Consider the following 20,073-nt stretch of genomic DNA (forward strand, 5'->3'; position numbering starts at 1 on the left):
TTTCCCCATAAATTGAAAAATTCAGTCAGTTGAAATCTTGTGTGATCCTTTCAGAAGTTTGTAAGTCTCAATCATATCACCCCTCTTTCTCCTGTTTGCTAGTGTCTGCAGTCTACAAATTCTCATTCTGTGTTCATAATCAGTATTCCACAATCCTGATATCATTTTTAACACTCTCCTTTGTACTCTCTCCAATATATCGGAATCACAATGGAAACCAGGAGACCATACCTGCGCACAATAGTCCAAGTGAGGTCTTATTAAGGCCTTGTAAAGAGGCTAAATAACATTCTTTTCTGTAGAGTATGTGAACGTTCATTTCAGCATTGCAATTATCTTTGCCACATGGCCCCTAAACTTCAATTTCCTATCTATTAACACTCCAAGATCCCTAGCCTCATCAGTTTCTTCTAACCTAATCCCACCTAAAGTCTTCCATTATGATTACTCTTTTCGTGCTCATCTTTTCTATTTGGTAATGAATTTCTTCATCACTAGCAACCGATTTACCAGGTTTCTTTGTCATGACTATTCTAAGAGAGTCTGAACTTGAGGTTGAGCTTTTGAAATGTCTGTTCCTTATGTTTATCCAAGTGTGAGCAAACAAAGTTTGCGTCTGAAAGTATCTTCAGGACTGGGGTAAGGTAGTACAACACCGGGCAACTTGTTGCAAAGGTGGGGAAAGCCCTCATTACTCCTATCTCAGTATCTCCCATAATGCAAAGCACATCTCCTTGCGGATATGTGTAGTGCTATGCATTAAGGCAAGGGCCACTACCCATACCAGTTTCGACCTTTATTGAGGTCTTGTCAGTTGGAGCCAGGCCCAGTACTTACCCCAGTCCTGAAGATACTTCCAGGCGCAAACTTTGTTTGCTCACATTTGGATAAAGGATTAAACTAAACTTATTATAGTCTAACCAAGTGAAAAATAAACTCTCAATACAAACTGATTGCTAGATAGTTTGCCTTCATTACATAGTCAGTTTAATCATGGTAAATACAAGGTGCATCCAGAAAGTAAGGTTCATTCAGAATTTACCGCTAAATAAGATAGGAGTTGTGCATTCTTGGTTAGGTGTAGAGTGACTCATTAGCTTGAACATTTTGCTTTTGTTCCAGTATCGTTTCTTCAGAAATTCACAGATGTGTAAGTTTTATGGGCCTAATGTAATGAGTGGGGGTGCTTAAAGGTCAAGGCTGGATAACTGGGCGGAGACCTCCACTTGGCCTTTTTGGGAATGTGGAGAACTGACCAGGGCTTCTGATATCCAATCTTCACCTTCTTATGGTGCACCTTGTTGGGTATCTACCTGGATGCTGAAGAAATGAGGATGGGCTGGCAATTTGGGATTCAGCTGACCAAATTGTATTCGTATAGGCTTGAACCATAACTCAAAAATGATGGTACAACATGATGGAATTTCATGCTAGCTGTGGCATGACACGGTTAAACAAGGTCCCCTATTGTCTTCATCAGGGAACCAGGGTGAACAGCAAAAAAAGTCAGCTACTGGAACTCAACATCAGCAGAGATCAAGATTGGAACTATCAACATATGAAGCATCAATGGAAAAGAAATGGAATTAGCAGAAGAATTGGATAAGTACCAGATCGAATAATAGGTGAATAATTACTGAAACAAAGAAGACAACAGGTGGGATTTTTCTAAGCAACAAATACAAGATGTTATATTCAGGCAATAACAATCAGGGAGTAGCTATAATATTAAACACTAAATATGAGGATAATCTTGTATGTCAGGCAGTATCAAGTAGAGTGCTAATATCAGAATAGGGAACTGAACAATGAGACTTATTTGTATATTTTCTGTGGAAATTCCCACAGAAGGTCCTAATAAGGAATTTTTCAAGGCATTAGAGAATATAGCTGACAATGAAAAAAGAAAAGTTTGTCCATGGTGGAGATCTAAACAGCAGAGTAGGAAATGATTTCCAGACACGTAAGAATGTTTTGGGAAAATTTGTTGAGCAACATAAAAATGTGCACAAATTCACAAGGAATAAGAAAAGTCTCATTGACTATGCTATTGTCAGCAGTGATGTTTTCCCTCTGGTTCATGACACAAGAGTATACAGAGGATTTGAAATAGGAAGTGATCATCATTTAATGTTGAAGAGGATAAAATTGAACTTCATGTTGAAAAGAAAGGTGTGTAAGAAAGTTTTGAAATGAATCAAAGTTGAACAGCTGTCAGATGTGAACTGTAGGCTACAAGACACAAACATTATTAAAGGAAAACTGAAAGAGTTAACCAAACCTTGGAGATACAGTGAGAAACCCTAATGAACACTTTGATTCAGCCCAAGAGGCATGTCGTGAGGTAATCTGCAAGGATAGAAAAATCAGAACTCATAATTTAAACAGACAGTTTGAAACTCATCAGCCAAAATTAAGGCTTCTGTGCAAATTTTAATGACTTTATTGTGATTAAGTTAATGTGCTTGTTTATTTTATTGAAAAAAAATGAAGAAAATGTTAAGTATTTGGTTGTGTTGTATGGGAGCAAGTACCATATGCTTTTCTGCCATATGGCAGTAAAATGCATTAAGTATGTTTGATGTATTTTACTGCCTTATTTTGCATTATTTAATAAGCTATAAGCTTAATGCATTAAGCTTATTTATGTAATGGCCTAAGAAGATGACAAAAAGCATTATCTGCGCAACATTTCATCTGAAAACAGTGCTGACATCTAGGCCAACAGAAATTCTGCTGCCTAAATGAGAAATCCTGAAAATGCCCTCGAAATTTGGTATTCAGTGTAGGTGAAGCCAAGCTGTTTTTAAAGTTCTTGTCCTTTGAAACCTTTATTTCAAGAAGGAAATAAATCAAACCTTTATTTCAAGTTCTAGATTTAAGGAGTCCAGTTGACCCTACTTTTTTGCAGGGGGGGAGGCAGGACTGCATACAATGAGTCATTACTTGTTTATTGTTCTAAAATGTCTTGAACTATGATAGGTTTCTTCAGATGTAATTTACCAGAAATGCGGAAATTCAGTTAAAATAAGGATCTTTTTATTGGCTGGTATGTTAACCATTTTTGTTCTTCTGTACAGCTTTATTGCTTATAAAAAAATTGGAATCCAAGGCATTGTTGCTAATGAACAGTGCTCTAGATAACCTTTCATACCTTGGCTTGCTTCATAGTTGCTTCCTGTAGAGGTAATATATTTCTACAAGCAGTGCATTATCACTTCTACAGCCAAGAGACAAAGTCAAAGCTGATTGTCATTAGCCTAAATCAGGCTAATGACAATCAGCAATAGTTAATAAAGGACTTCTGGGAAAATTATAACTTTAAAAAAAGCTATCAGCGGTATTAGAGAGGCTTTGGGAGAAGTAACAAATCATTGTTTATGCAACTTCCACCCACAAAAGTTCTTGTTTTTAAAGTTCTAGTTAAGTTCTAGATTTAAGGAGTTCTAAACGTTCAGTACTATGAGTGAGCCAAGGATATGTTTTATTTATTTATTTATTTTTACATAATCCGAAAACCCTACTCTAGAGACCAAACGAACCTTTATAAGCCACTTTTAAGCTTCTGTGAATGGTTAGCAGAAGGTGTGACTTGATGTAATAAAAGAATGTAAAAGACAAGAACTCAAGATTCTTATAGTTAGAATGAGGTCATTTAGATGGCATAGGCAGCTGACTTCAAAGAAGTCAGTATTATTGGATCACACTTGACCAGTCAGAAAATGTCAAGTTGGCAGAGCAGTAAATTTCAGAGAATATGGACAGTGCAGATAGTGATGAAGAGATTAATAACAATCATGTAATCTGATTAAGTGAAGCTCCTCATGCATTTGAAAACAATTCTAACTTTGATGAACCTGCATGGTGAAGATGTTGGTACTAAAAGCGTGAAATTGCTATAACAAGATGCCATATGACCTTCCTTTTGTCATTTTTAAAGAAGCATTTGAGTGCATGACAATTTTCTACAGATGGTCCCAAATGTAGTGTTTTGTTAACTTTTTTTTTTTTTTTTGTCATTTTCAGATTTACAGCTTGTCATTTTTGAACAAAAATTTGTTGAAAAATGTTGAATAGCATCTCTTTTTGATAGTGCATGGACATCGATATAGTTCCTGTGATATTTCTGCATTTGATGATGAAGTAGCATCCTAAAATGCAATTACTTTTTAAATTGAGATATTGCATTCATGATCCTGGTTTCAAGCTCCTCCTCACTACATCATGATGAGTAGATGCCTGCTTATCAGAATGTGGTGCATACTCTGTCCTTTTAAATGCTGATGATGCTCCTTTCTGTACTGGTTGGCATTGCAACATTGTATATAGTTTTTTTTTTTTTTTCCCTGTATTGAATATTAGTTCTGGTTAGAAATGACATCCAAAATTGAAATGTTCTATTGTTTAACATTTCAAGAATTCCAGGATGAGAATTGTTTAAAGAGGAGGATAAAATTCAAGAAGTTCATTCTTGGATTTTGGACAAATGAGGAAAATATTATCAATATATCTGATCCACTTTTTTGGTTTTTAGTGGCCTGTTATTCAGAGTATTTTCATGTAAATGTTAGTAAGCTGTGATATGATTGACAAGCTCATTTTTAATGTCACTTTCTACTCATATATTTTGTCACAGAAAACAAAAGAAAAGAAAGAAAAAAAAAAGATTCTCTCTAAACTGTTGGATAGTGTTTGGTGGAAATACCTTTTCAATAAGAATGTGGTTTCCTCTTTGGTTATGTTTATGAATAGGCTAACTCTGTCCAGACTGGGTAATGAATCTTTTTTTTTTTTTTTTTAAATAAAAGTCTTTAAATTTTTGTTGTGGGTCTTTCTAGTGAGTGGAACTATTAGTTTGAATAAGTATTTGGCAAGTTATTTCAGAGGATATATATATATATATATAGTTCCTTGATTGGGGCATAACAACGTTACTTTGGGTTTGTGTACTTTCGATATCTCATTACATCCTTGGTATAATCAGATGTTTTTGAAGTTAACTAGGTTTTAAATTTTTTTTTTTTTTTCCCAGGCATCCTTAATGATATGATTTGGTTTTTGCTTGTAGCCCATATAGATCAACTCTCAAAATCCTGTAGATTATGTTGAATTGGAGATAATCCTGAAGCACATGACAAAAATGTTAGGTGTCCATAGAGGTGCCCCACCTTGCTAGGACTCTAGTATTTCATCCACATGTTTCACTTAGTTTTGTGTGCCTTTCTGTGTGTGTGTGTGTGTGTGTGTGTGTGTGTGTGTGTGTGTGTGTGTGTGTGTGTGTGTGTGTGTGTGTGTGTGTCTGTCTGTCTGTCTGTCTGTCTGTCTGTCTGTCTGTCTGTTACACGTCTCATATTGTACTCCCCAATAATGTGTCTGTAACTGAGACAAAATATTGGAAGAATTTAATACTATATTTAATCCTTTCCTAGTGCTGTTTCACTCCATTAAACTTCTAACAAGAGCAATTATTTCAAGTGTGACTGTTGGAATAGTTCAAATATTGAAAAGCTATAACATTAACATTGATTTACTCCTCCTAACTACTATGCTGTTATTATGCTATAATTGTTTCTATGATAGTAGAAATATCTACTTTACTATTATTGCTATGATTGTTAAAGAAGCCTGGGCTTCTTATTTATTGTATAAGTTAGATATGCTGTTTGGGAATATTCCATATCAGTGAAAAATATATAAAAAAGAGGGTATACTCAGGTTTAGCCTTCCAGTGAAAAGAGAAAAATGTTATTTGGCACCAAACCAAAATTACTTGCATCTCATATAACAATTACGTATAGAATTTCAAAGAGGCATCAGTAAAGATTTTCACCAGCTTCGTGCAATAAGAACTAAGCAGTAATATCCAACAATGCATGATCTGTTGTCATAAAAAGTTCTTCAATCAGTACAGAAAGGATGCGGAATGCCTTATATCAGGTGTCTTCAACCTTTCAGACAGTGCGGGCGCATTAAAAATTTCAATGAAACCTGCTGGCCACTAAGCTATACTGCAGTATTTGGAATTGTAATTTGCTTTCCAGATTCACAAGGAACGCTGTGCATTTGATACTTTACATAAAACCCTATAAAAATAAACAAACTCTGCTTTAAAAGCATAGATAGGAGTTTGGTTCATGATAAGTAAATACAATCAGTACCTGAAAAAAGATAATTTAATGAAGAAAACATTCATTTTTTACAATGTCAATGGGCAACTTGGCAATGTTTTTCCTTGACCAGCTTGTCGATGTTGGCATCAATGTTGGAAGTTGCTAGGTACAGAGTATTCTTGAGATGTTGGTCTGTAATCTGAGTTCTTGTCTTGGACTTCACATGCTTCATTCTGGAGAACTGCTCACATAAGTATGTGCTTCCTAACAAAGAGCACATCTTCAAAGTATACCAGCGAAGATTAGGGAATGCGTCCTCAGAAATGTAGTTTTTGTAAAATATAAGCAAGGGCACATTGAATAATTTTTCTCTCAAAGAAGAGTTGTTTTAGAGTTCAAGCAGCTCCATTTGTACTGAGCCTGGCATTTCGACAGCATTGACACTGAATGGCATTGAAAATAAATCTAAAGAAGACTGTTGGTTACGAAAATCACTAAATCTATTCGAACTCACTTAGCAACACGGCTAATTTTGTAGCGTATTCATCAAGAGATGAACAGTTGGACTCAGCGAGAAGCTGAAAAACGAGTTAACTCTTTTTTATGCGAGTTGTATCTCCCAAAGTTTGAGTTTGGCCACAAAAGCTTTGATGTGATCAAGGCAGTGTGCACCAGTTGATCTTTGGATTGTAGCCACGTATTTAGGTCATTCACATGCAGTGAGATGTCGGTCACAAAGGCAAAGTCTGTCATCCACTTCGGATCATTAAATTCTCCAATCGGTTTCCCCTTGGTTTGCGTGAACTGCTGTATTTTGCTCCTTAAGTCAAAGACTTTTAACAACCTTCCCTCTGCTCATCTAACACATATCACTATAATAAACCACATTGCCGTGATCCGCTTCTCACTCTTGAGTCAAAAACTCTTGGAATTGACGAAGATTCAATCCTCTTGCCCTAATAATATTGACGACAGTCATAATAACTTTCGTGACATTCTCAATTCCAATAGTTTTCTCACACAAATTCTCCTTGTGGATTAAACAGTGGTAATGGACAAAATCTTTTCCTTCTAGTTCTGGTTCTTTCCGTACAGCACAACAAACCCTTCGTTCTTTTCCACCATAACAGGGGCACCCTCAGTTACCACATCCTCGAGGTTGGTTAAGCTAAGGTCAAAACGCTGGAGTGTTTTCTTGGTGGCTTCAAGAATATCAGTGCCTTTCATTGTTCCCTTCATAGGTACAAGTGATAGCAGTCCTTCTGTCACATTGAATTGTTGATCAATGCCACGGACAAAGATAGCCAGTTATGCTGTATCCTTCACATCTGTGCTCTCATCTAAAGCAAGTGAATATGACGTAAATTTGGACGACTGTTTTTTTAAAGTTCCTTCAATGTCATTGGCAAGTTTTTCGATATGTTTTGCGACAGTTACCCCAAACAAACTCGGTTTTTTAAACACTTCCTTATTATTTGGGCACAGAATATCCCCAGCAGCGATGAGACATTCTTTCACAAACTCGCTGTCCAAGAAGGCTTTTGATTTTTTAGCAATTTTTTCAGCTATTACATAACTTACTTTGACACACGCTTCACTCTCTTTCCTCTACTTTTTAAACATACCCTGCTGGCATTTTAAATCAATTTGGAGATAGTTCACTTTGTCCACACGAAGCTGCCCTTGGTGATCGAAATTGGATGCATGCTTTGTCTTATAGTGTCATTTTATATTGTATTCTTTTGATACTGACACTGACTCATGACAAATTAAACACACTGGCTTATCGTCGATCAGCACAAAAAAGTACAAATTGGTCCACTTTTCATTAAAAACCCAACAAGAATCACTTAATTTACACTTTTTAATCGTAGACACCATAGTGATGGAAGGTGAACCCAAAAAATGATCCAAAATGGCCGTGCAACGGTTCCACTGAATATGTCTCACGCTAATGAAAAAGTCTGGCAGTATAAAACCACAATAGGCTATGGCTGACACGACAAGCCTACGTGCGCTTATACACGAATATCACACTGTTGACGACTGACTGACTGTGGATGAGATCGTCTTGTATTTATATGAAAATAACGAAGTATCGAGAACTTTCGAGATGTATCTGGAAGGCACTAGACAGCTCACTTGAACGAACTATTGCTTCAGCCATCTACCTGCAACATTAGTACTAGTACTTAAGTACTATTTGGTGCTGGTAGATGGTTGAAGAAGCATGTCTATAAAATTTATTTTTATAGGATTTTATGTAAAGTATCAAATGCACAACGTTCCTCGTGAATTTGGAAAGCATTTTACAATTCTAAATACCGCAGTATAGCTTAGTGGTCCGTGGGTTTCATTGAAATTGTTTTTTATTTAATTGTGTTTTAATGTTAAGTAGTTATGTTTTACAAAATGGCCGTCCGGCAAAGAGCTTCAGCAGGCCATGCGTTGACGACCTTGCCTTATATAAAACCAGTACAGTAATGACATTCACATTCGATATTGATAATATGATGACATTATTATACCAGAAGCTATTTGAAATAGCCTTTTCATTTTGGATGCTCTGTATACATCGAACATCTTTTGTTTATTTTTGTATACTTGAATCCTGAAAATAGTTGACTAAAGAGTCTGAGAAAGTTTTAATAAAATTAATATTGTTTATGAACATACCAAGTATTTATGAATAATTTATTTTTTTTCATCAAAATATTAAATGATGATAAATCCATTATTATTTATCACCATTTATTATGGATGAGCTAACAACTGGATACCATTTATTATGGATGACCAAACACGGTACTTTTCAAGCCACTTCAGGTCTCCAATAAGCAGTGTTTTTTAATGTGGTTACCACCCATGAAAGGTTAATACTAAACCTGTAGTATATTTGTACCATGGGTGGGCAAGGATTTATTTATTTTATTTTATTTTTTTTTCATTTTTACCAATTTTATATATTTATATATTTTTTTGTAATTTTTTATTTTTACATCGTACGGAAACCCTGCTCTAGAGACTAACATGGAACTTTTTCAGCCACCGCAGGCCAACAAGCGGCGAGGTGGTCTCACGCTAGGTGATGAAATTCATATCTTCCACCTCACACACAATCACAAACATCCATGCCCACGACAAGATTCAAGCCTGTTACCTGTTGGTTGGAGAGCAGGTACGCTAATCAATTGGCCATCCAGGCTGGATTTCACACTAGGTGATGAAAATCATCTACCACATAAAGTTATTCATAAATGCATATGATATAGGTAATTTCAATCCACAGCCTGCCTGTAAGCTGTAAGTTGAAGTGCAGAGTTGCTATCCATTGAGCCAATCAGGCTAGCCAAAAATAAAACTACTGAAAGTAAGGTTAAGTATCTGTAAACAAGTAATTAAATTATTATAATTTGCATTTTTTGAAGAATTATTATTGCTCTCATGGGAATCAGTAAATAATAATAATAATGATAATAGGAATCCTGGAAAATACACAGCAATGTGGTGATAAGAAATCTTGAATAAAATCACTCTATACTACAGTAATTTCAATATAATATAATTGCTGCCCAAATGGTTTAAATATTGTTGGGCATTGGTCTCTTGTCTTTTCCAGTGAAAGATGATGAGAATCAGAACATGAATCATCCATCTATTCATTGGACATCATCAGATGCTGTATTGTCACCCCCATTCCTTGATGTGCCACACCAGTCCTCTTCAGATGGTCCTGTTCTATGCTTTCTGTAGGCTTCAATCTGAAAATCAGTTACTCCAGACACATCATCCATCCATCTGATTGAGCGTCTACCCCTTCCTCTTTTTCCACCAACTTTACCCTCTATTACTGTTTTGAGAGGTCCTCCTTCCATGCTTTCAATATGTCCAAAGTATTTCATCTTTCTTCTGTCAATATCTTTAAGGAGCCTCAAAGTTCTATCCTTTCTAGCACTCTTCCATTTTGACCACCTTTCAGTATATGATATTCTCAACAGCTTTCTGTAACACCACATCTCAAAAGCAGCTATCCTTTTCCTACCTGACTTCTTTAGGTTCCAAGTCTTACATCCATAAGTCTATGTTGAAAAAACAGCTACATCCAGAATCCTCAACTTTGTTCCTGTGGAGATAGATCCATCCTTCGAGATTTTAGACAAATCTCTGACTATTCCTAGTCTTCTGATGTCTTCTGAACAGCAATTATTCACATTAATAATGGATCCCAGGTTTTCAAACTAGCTGATGTCTTCAATTATTTCTCCATTAAGGTACACTTGTTTCTCAGTAGCTTCCATGTTATATTTCCTTTGAGAACCATAATCTTTGTCTTGCTAGCCTTAAGTTGAAGTCCTTTGTTCTCACTGATCTCATTAACTTTGTCAAGGAACTTGAATCAGAAGATGCAAAAATGTTGATGTATTTATTTATATATAACATAATGATTTAGTTATTGTTTTACTTTCTTGTTGATAAAAAAAAGCATTTTTTTCATCATTCTTTCATTTGTTATTGGAGAAATTATTTAAATACCTGACAGTAATACCATTTAGCTATTCACCCTTGTTTATAACAAGATTGGCATGTGAAATAGGCAGTGGTAGAATTCATAGTAGTAGTGTATCTAATAACCTTATTCAAAATTTTAATTTACAAATATAAACTCAGAATGAGTAAAGAAATATAGAAAATAAATCTTGTTTTCTAGGTACTTGTTATCATTGATGCCAAACCAAAAGATTTGGGACTTCCAACAGAAGCATATATTGCTGTTGAGGAAGTACATGATGTAAGTTTTTAATTTGGCTTTGATTATTTTGCATAAAAAATTATGATAATTAGATTAACTTTGGATAATACAAAAGGGTAATTTTGTGTGTGAAATGCAAACTTAAATATTCTTTTAAATTATCAATTTCTGTTGTTAATGGATATATATATTTTGTAGAAAAACACGGTTGATCGATTATGGCGGATTGTAAATATATTGTGTTTATGTATAGCTATAAATTTTAACAAAGTGAATGCATTAGAACAGGGATTCTCAACCTATGGTACGCATACCACTGGTGGTACATGAGCCACTGCCGGGTGGTACGAAAACAGATTTGCTTACCGGTACATCTAATATCTTGAATTAAATATAGTGGTATGCCACTGGAAAAGTTGAGAACCCCTGCATTAGAAGATTCGCTTGTAAGTTGGTATATCCATTGTAAAGGTCACATTTTAATATTTGCATATATGTTTAAAATACATAAGTTGAAAAAACTTAAGTATTTCACTGAAGCTGTGAGTTTTTACTGTTTTCAAGCGAAGCACTATGAAGAAATATAATGGTAGCATCTTGTCTCACATCATGACTGAAGCAGAACCTGAAATATGTGCAAGTGGAAAGAACACAGTAACTAGTAAACAGCTGAAGAAAGAGCTATAAAAGGGATACAGATATATAGAGTTATTGAAGAATTTTTGGAGCAAGTTGGAAAAGTTCCATTAGTTCCAAAAATACATTCCAAAAGTTCCATTTCATGAAGAAAGAAGATTAAAGGATTTTAGCTGTTATGTTACAAATGTAACTGAAGTAACAGTTGTGAAAGGAATTAAAAGAAATTTGGAACTTGATAAAGTTTCTCATATAGAAGGAGAAATGTTTCTTTGGATATTAAAAGTTTCATAAGAACAGTAATGATTTAGCAGTCATTTTGGAGAATAGATAAAGCAAGTAGAATCCTTCATACAGGAAGAGGTAAAAGGTTATGAATCTTGAAGATGAAATAGTAAAAAAGGAATGTTTTATCATAATCTTTCTAGTAAGCATTTAAAAGAAGAACATTATACAGTGTTCAAAATTGAGGGTCTTATTGACCAAATCTGCACTTTTTGTATCTCTTACTATGAATAGGAAATCTACAGCTATTTTCAAGACTTGAATAAAGAGAAAAGTGATTATTAACAAACTGTTTCCACTGAACAGATAAAGAAACTGTTTCTTTCAAGAGTAGTCCAGATCTAGTTAAGAAACAATTTTCTTTTTATCTGGTATACTTTTGGGCCTAGATAAGATATGATATGATGTTTAATTATTATTCGTGACACCTCCAAGGAGTCCGAAGACTCATTACGGGAGGACACCTATTGTACAACTTCCGTCTGCACCACTACACCAAACCTCCGTCGTTGTCATCATTTCCTGATAGACACCTTTAAATGGTGTAATAGATGCTGTTGATAGTGGTACTACATAATTACATTAACATAACTGATTCTAAAAATAGTCACTCAGGTCTACATTGACTTCTATGATAAGGATGCTAGTTTGAAAATAGTACACCCTTGCCATATTTGATTTTACAATTATCTTTTTAGATTTAAGACAAGTTTCTGTTGTTGAAGTTAAATGTAGAATATTGTATATTTTTTTGAATCTTAGTATCTTAGTATTATTAAAGAGCTTTTCATTTTTCATATAAAAATGTGAAGACTTAGTTTATTTAATTATCAAGGAAGTTAAGATCAATATTTAAGAAGATTTAGGAATAAGAGAGAATTATTATTATTATGTGACACCTCCAGGGAGTCCAAAAGACTCATCGAGGGAGAGCGTGCATCGAACAATGGATTCCCTTCCAACTACTAATTGTGCTCAAACTTGCTTAACTTTTTGCGAGCCATTAATAGCAGAGGCTCGACCAACCTTTGCTGGCAAAGGTTGGTCGATATTATCATAGCAGTATCCATATATCTAGGATTTTACTTGCATGATTAGATTTCAGTATAGAAATCTGATACCACTGGCAGCCAATTTTTACAATTGGTGCAAATGATCGCAAGAATTTAATAAATAAACATTAAACTTTCTACGATGTTATCCTATGTTGCTAATTTAGCAACTTAGAATTCAGCTTGTATTACAAATTAGTTTTTTTTTGCAGCTGATCGTATTGATGATGAGCTAGCATTTAGCAACGCATAGCTTTTCAGTATGATTATCAATACTAAATTGTTAATGAGCGGTCAGATACCATGTAATTTATCATCGTTTCCTGATAGACATCTTTAAATGGTGTATGGGATGCTGTTGATAGTGGTGCTACATAATTACATTAACATGATTCTGAAAATAGTCACTCAGATCTACATTGACTTCTATGATAAGGATGCTAGTTTGAAAATAGTACACCCTTGCCATATCTGATTTTACATGAAACCATCTTCCTGTACATCCTTCCTTTCTGGCTATTGATTTAAAGTATAGTCAAATCTCACTATAACATACTTGTAAGAACCACAAATAGTTTAGTATAATAGATAGTTCATCGTGGACAGGGCTCGACAAATTATGAAAAATCCTACTTGCCACACAACAGCTCCCTGTATTTTGTCCGAAGAATTCTCAATAACCTGAACAGAAACAAAGCATCTGGACTTGATGGTATCCCACCTATTGTTAAAAAATTGTGCCCCCTAACTAACACCTGTCCTGTATTGTCTCTTTAATCTGTCTCATTCAGTTAGCATTTACCCTACAAAATGGAAGCAGGTCCACATCCAGCCCATTCCAAAGAAAGGTGATAAAAGTCAACCAATGAACTACCTTCCAATTGCTCTCACTTCTGTTATCTCTAAAGTTATGGAGAAGGTCATCAACAACCAACTCTTGAACCGCCTAGCGTCATCCCAACTAATCAGTGACCAGCAGTATGGATTCCACCACTCACGATTTACAGCTGATCTTGCCTTTACCACCCGTCTCTGGACTCAGCCATGGAGAAGTTTGGAGAAACTCACATGGTTTACTCTCGACATTTCAAAGGCATTTGATCAGGGTTGGCACAGGGACCTACTTAACAAACTGCCATCCTGTGGTCTGCCTTCCTCACTCTGCAACTGGATTGCCAACTTTCCTGCTGCATGTCATTGTGGACAGTCTACTTTCCTCAGATATCCCCACCAATGCAGGAATATCCTGGGATTCTGTTCTTTCACCCACTCTCTTCCTTTTGTATATAAATGACTTGCTCTCTGACTTTCAATCCTATCCATAGCTTTGCCGATGATAGTACAATCTATTCCTCCTTTTCATTCGACAAACCTTGTAGCGCTCGTTCAAGTATTAAAATCCTCAAGATCTACCACGACCAGGGACCTGAACCCAGATCTCTAGCTATATCCCAGCGGAACAAGGACAAACTTATTACTCAGACAGACCTGCACCTCCGATCTTTCCTGGCACAACCACATTTCAACTATAGCTTTTGTAGCTGCCAATATACTTGGTGTACTTTTTGCACAAGACACTACTTAACATCTTCACAGTTGCTAACTCTATTTGGGCTTTGTATAAAGCCCAAATCCACCCAACCATGGAATATTGCTCCATATTTGGGGTGGAGCACAAAAATCCTCTCTAAGATTGCTCAATTCTATCCAGAAGAGGATAATCTGGCCAGATTATCCTCTTCTGGATAATCTGGCCAGTTAATGATTCCCCCCCCCCTCTCTCTCTCTCTCTCTCTCTCACACACACACACACACACACACATACCCACTTCAATCCCTCTCACTTTCTGCCTTATGCCTTTTCTGTAGATACTTTCAAAGACAGTGCTCTGCTGAGAATTGGCTGCTATTATTCCTCCACTCTCCTTTAAAATCATTAAAACTAGAGCCACTGCTAACCAGCACCCTTTTCCACTCCATCTTAAAACACACCGAACCAATTTCACTGCCTTTTCCTTCATTCCATCCACTTCTGTCCTTTGGAACAATCCCTCCCCACTCTGCCTTCCCCAGATTATAAACCTCAGCTGTTCAAGCAGAAGCGAACAAATTCCTCCTTTCTTCTATTCTTCTTGCCCACACGTAACACTAATGCGCTATAGGTCTTGTGGCCTTTCATGTGTGGATCAGATTAAAAAAAAAAAAATGTTGAGCCCACACATGAAAGGTAGGTTAATCAACCTATAGTATGGTAGTACCATGTATGGGTAGTGGGTTGGAAAAGGAAAAACTTGTTTACGTTTCATTTAAAAGACTGTATATATTGTATTCTTTGGGAAACACATAAGAAGGAAGACTGTTCTACAATACAGCAAGGATAAAGGAAGAGGAAAAGAAACTAGTTGTGTGGGTTTCAAGGTGTACTGTGAAAGGATGTTTGATGGCAGCTACATGTGGTCCAACAGACTTAGTACTGAATGGGGAGGGATTATTGATGCTATTTCAGCTGAACATTTGCCTTGGAAATATTTATAGAATACACATATTGCAGAAACTAAACATCTGGGCAAAAGTGGAAGGAGTGAGTTGGTAAGCCTAATTGCTCTCCTCTGGATATTGAGTCAAGCATTTTGAGGGAGTTCTTAGGTGGTCCCCACTCCAAATGTGAGAACAGTATTCAATATCTGGGCAGATTTGTGATTTGTATAAGGTTAACAGCTGTTCAGAGATGAAGTAATGTCTTGAGTAAAAGAGAATTCCTAATTTTTAAGAAGCTGAGAATGCAATGGTTGTGATGTGTTTATGCCAGAGTGATTCCAAGAAGAGAAATCTCATCTTGTCTGGAAATTTGAGTGTTGTCAAAGATAATACTGGGAGAAAATGGTTCTTTTTTATGAGAAATAGGCAAAACTGGGTTTTGCTAACATTGAAATTGATGAGGTTATCTGACACTCCATTGGAGGATGGCTTGGAGATCAGAAGTGAGGGCAGTGGTAGTTGATTTTCTGCAGGTTGAAGTGATTTGTGTAGAGTGAGGTTTATTAAATGAAAGGGGAGGAGTGCAATGTACTGTCATCTACAAAACTGTATTGGGTTGGAGGTCAACTGAAGTGGTCATTGATATAAAAAAGAAAGAGGGTTGGTGAGAGAACAGAACCTTGTGGGACCTTGTCATTAGTTGAATGGTGAGAGGATAAGGAACCATCCACCATTACACATAGTGTGCATTCAGACAGAAAGCTGGCAATCCAACTGCAGAAGATAGATCAAATGAACATTTGCTTAGTAAGCCTTTTGTGCCAGACCCGGTCAAAAGCTTTGGAAAGATCAACTGCAACCACTTGAGATTCATCAAACTTCTTCATGGCATTTGTTCAGAGATGAGTGATATATGTGAGTAGATCTCCTGTTGATTGGTAACAATAGAATCTATGCTGGTGGTCATTTATTAGCTAGGTGCCTTCAAGGTAATTAAGAATTAATGGTTCTTTTCACTCACCTCAGTCTTACTTTAGATAGGACTGAGGTGAGTGAAATAGGGTGGTAGTTTGATGGCAGTGCTTTGTCACCCTTCTTAGGAATGGGTTGAACATAAGTCAGTTTCCAGTGGGATAAATATCAGTGGATTAAGAGAGCATATACAGGCGACGACATGGGATAGGAGTCAATTCTGGTGCACAAACCTGCATTGGGAGCAAAGCTTGAAATGCCACCCGCTACAACACATAGTGAACAATCAAAGAAAGCTGACTACGCAGTTACAGAGGGTGACAGGTAGACCAAAGGATGGCAGTTTGCTTAGCAAGCCTCAGTGCAAAATGTGATCAGAAACTCTGAAAATGTCAAGAGTGACAGCACATTTCCCCCAAACCTTTACATGCCACATGTTCAGTGGTAAGTGATGCAGGCTAATAGGTCAGCTGTGGACCTTGAATGGTGAAACTGCACTGTATGGTTGCTGATTAATGGGTATGCCTGTAAATGGAAAAGTTGACTATTTATGACTTTCTCCATTATTTTGGAGAAAATTACTGTGATGGTAATTGGTTGAAGTATCAGTTAAGTATAGAAGAACGACATGACAAAGCTCTGAAGAGCTGCCTGAAAATACCGGATTCTATACAGAGAAGTTAGATTGATTGATGACTTCTCTCTCATTAGACACTCCACTCATTTTCCCATAGGCATTCAGTCTCTGCAGCCTGCATCTTCTATAAATACTTGTATAGTTACTGTTCATTAGAATTGGCATCAATAATCCCCCCCCCCCCCCTCCCAGTTCAACTTCAAACTCACAGAACAAATTTCTTATCTCTTATCAGGTTGACCAACCTTTTGGATGGATTCTCTTTAAAAAATAAATAAATAAAAGATGGGAGATGGATTATGTTGCCTGGTCTGAGACCACCACCCTGCTTATCGGAGACCTGAAGTGGCTTGAAAAAAGTTCTGTGTTTTGTCTCTAGAGCAGGGTTTCTGGACCTGGTAAAAAATATATATAAGATTTTTAAAATTTATTTTAAAATTTGTGCAAGGACTGAAGGAAAGGTTATGCTTGGGGGGGGGGGGTATCTTTGCCATGACAGTGGTGAAAGTGCAGGTGAACAGAGATTGTGGTCAATGGCCTTAGCAACGGTCTAGAAGGCACAAACTTCATTTTGATAGGAGGCAATTTTTCTGATGTTGGCCTTTAAGAAGTCAGATTTAGATTTGCTCTGATTGTTTTGCATTTATTTAGTGCTTCAGAATAGGCCAGATATGAAGCTGGGATTATGGATGCAAGCCACCTGTTGTAAGCTAAGTTTTTTCTTCAACTGTTGTGGTACACTTTCTTTTAAACTAGGGCAGTGGTGTTCAACCTTTTTTTACTACGCGAGCTACTTTTCTATAAAAAGTTATTCGCGATCTACTCTCTTATATATAAGTTATTCGGCAATCTACTCTCTTATATAGATCACTTTCCCGCAACCTGATATCTGATTACACACAAATAAACAACTAAAAAAAAATATACAACTAAAAACTTTATTTGTGTATTTAAAAATTTATTTATCACTTTTAATTATTTTAATACAACAAAAAAAAAAATATTGGAATAAAATAATTATTTCTGTATTTCGGAAAACCAAAGTTATAAAAAACAACAGATTGATTACAAACTCACAAGTTACAGGAAATGCTGGTTGATTTAAAAAAAAAAAAAAAGTTAATGTGAAATTTGGCGTTGTTTGGACCTCGCAATATTTTCATAGTCAAGTTGATATGAAGAAGTGGCCAATTGCAGACAATCATCCAAATGATCATTTGTAATTTGGTTTCTTAATTGATTTTTTATGACGGTCATAAAAAATCAATTGAAATTTTTGTGATGTTCAAGTTTTCTTGAAATGGATTATTGATAAAAGATACAATCATTTCAGTTTTATTAAAATCTTTAAATCTTGAATTTATTTCTTCCTCGACTAATTCTATTTCACGAATAAATTCTTTTAAATCATAGCGAAGCATTTCTTGCTTTTGTTCAAAAAATTTTAATAAATATGGGAGAGGTCTAAATTCGTGGTCATTTATATTTTTCTTTAATAATAAAAGTAAGTATTGTTGAAAAGTTTTTATTGAACTGAACATGTCAATTAAATTTTTATCTCTACCTTGTAACTCTAAATTTAAATTGCTTAATTTCGTACAGAAATCTACTAAAAATGATAAGTGTAAAAACCATCTTTTATCACTCAGTTGTGGATAAATATATCCTTTTTCATCAAGAAAATTTTTACGATCATTATTTAATACAAGAAATCTTTCTAAAAATTGACTTCTGCTGAGCCAGCGAACATTATTGTACATCATCTGCCTGTAATTTAAATAACCACCATTGCAGGGCTTTTCCTCAAACAGAATAATTTTAAATGTAATATCCAAAACATCTTTTGGATAATCTTTTACTACACAGTACTTGTTGATGAATAATACAGTGGTACGTTAAAAAATCTGGATATTTGTCATCGTTTTTACATAATGAAATGAAGCTTGATTTATTACCTATCATTGCAGGAGACCATCAGTAGTAATAGACACAAGTTTAAAAAGCGGAAGTTTGTATTATTTCACAAATTCATCAAATGCCGAAAAAATGTCTTCTTCCCTAGTCCTTCCCAATAATGGTATAATTTTCAGAAGTTCTTCTTTACTTGAATAATCTTGAAATACCATTAACTGAGCAATATCAGTGAAGTCGTTTGATTCATCAAATTGTAATGAAAACACAACACACTGACATTAACCTGGCCTGGAAACTTTTCTCCGGCAATTGGAACTCTTGCTTTCGGCAATTTGAAACCTTGTCTGCAGCCTAGAAGTAGTCTCTCTCTAGCGATGTCTCGAACCGAGAAGCTCCTTTCTGGAAGCGGGAAACTCCTCTCTCAAGCAATGTGGATCTGGGCAGTCTCTCTGATGGCGATTCTGGACCGGGAGGCCTCCTCTGACAGCAATTCTGGAACCGGGACCCCTTCTGCTTGCTTCAGTCACTTTTTATTAGGCCTCCTCTGGGACCTCATATGAAGTTTGGCAACTCCCAAAGAATCAATGAGTCGTTCATCTTAAGTTTCAAGTTTGGCATGCCTTTTGTTCTCCTCCGCTTTCTTTTGATTGTAAGTTGCAGGCCATTGGAAAGTTGTTTGAACTCTTTCTGACTGACTTCGGAGATGTTTACACTTAGAGCCTGCAAGCCTTTCTCATACATACAGGTTTCAATAAAAATCTTTCTAATGCCGCTATGTACAGCTTCGGCGACAAAAACATTGCCTTTGTTTTTAACACTGTAACATATTCTTATTAAAGCAGTATATACAGTTAGCTTCAAAAGAGTTATTTACAAAAACATCTAATACAAACTATACAGAGACAAACAAAGTTTATTTTTTTACAATATTCACATGGGACTTAACCTAAGTAAAGAATCGATGTAATGTGCTTTGGAATATTTAATATTTAAGCTATAATCGAGTTTCTACACTTTGCTTATAATCGCATTCCCTCGGCTTGCTGTTTGACTTCCACTGATCCATATTAATTATTTACCCGGACCTATAAGAAAATTACTGATTTGACAATTTTAACAAAAAATAAATAAACAATAGCAATACACTTAAAGTGAATTAAAAATAATACAAAATAATGATAAATAAAATATTATGTTTTCAGTTTTAATTAAATTTGTAAGTAAGGAGGAATATACAAG

At 35.7% G+C, this 20,073-nt stretch overlaps 1 protein-coding gene across 1 annotated transcript in view; it reads left to right on the forward strand.

The window, feature by feature from the left end:
- The window catches only part of Rpn8 (regulatory particle non-ATPase 8), a 71,180-nt gene that overhangs the window by 27,035 nt on the left and 24,072 nt on the right, over positions 1-20,073 (forward strand). The window contains exon 6 of the mRNA XM_090407825.1: positions 10,819-10,899. Within this exon, the coding sequence (XP_090263951.1) occupies positions 10,819-10,899 (81 nt within the window). The remainder of the gene's footprint in view (positions 1-10,818; positions 10,900-20,073) is intronic.

Source organism: Typopeltis vanoorti, chromosome 2 (assembly GCF_054136105.1).
Source record: "Typopeltis vanoorti isolate ZY-2024b chromosome 2, IOZ_Tvanoo_1.0, whole genome shotgun sequence".
Taxonomy (NCBI): domain Eukaryota; kingdom Metazoa; phylum Arthropoda; class Arachnida; order Uropygi; family Thelyphonidae; genus Typopeltis; species Typopeltis vanoorti.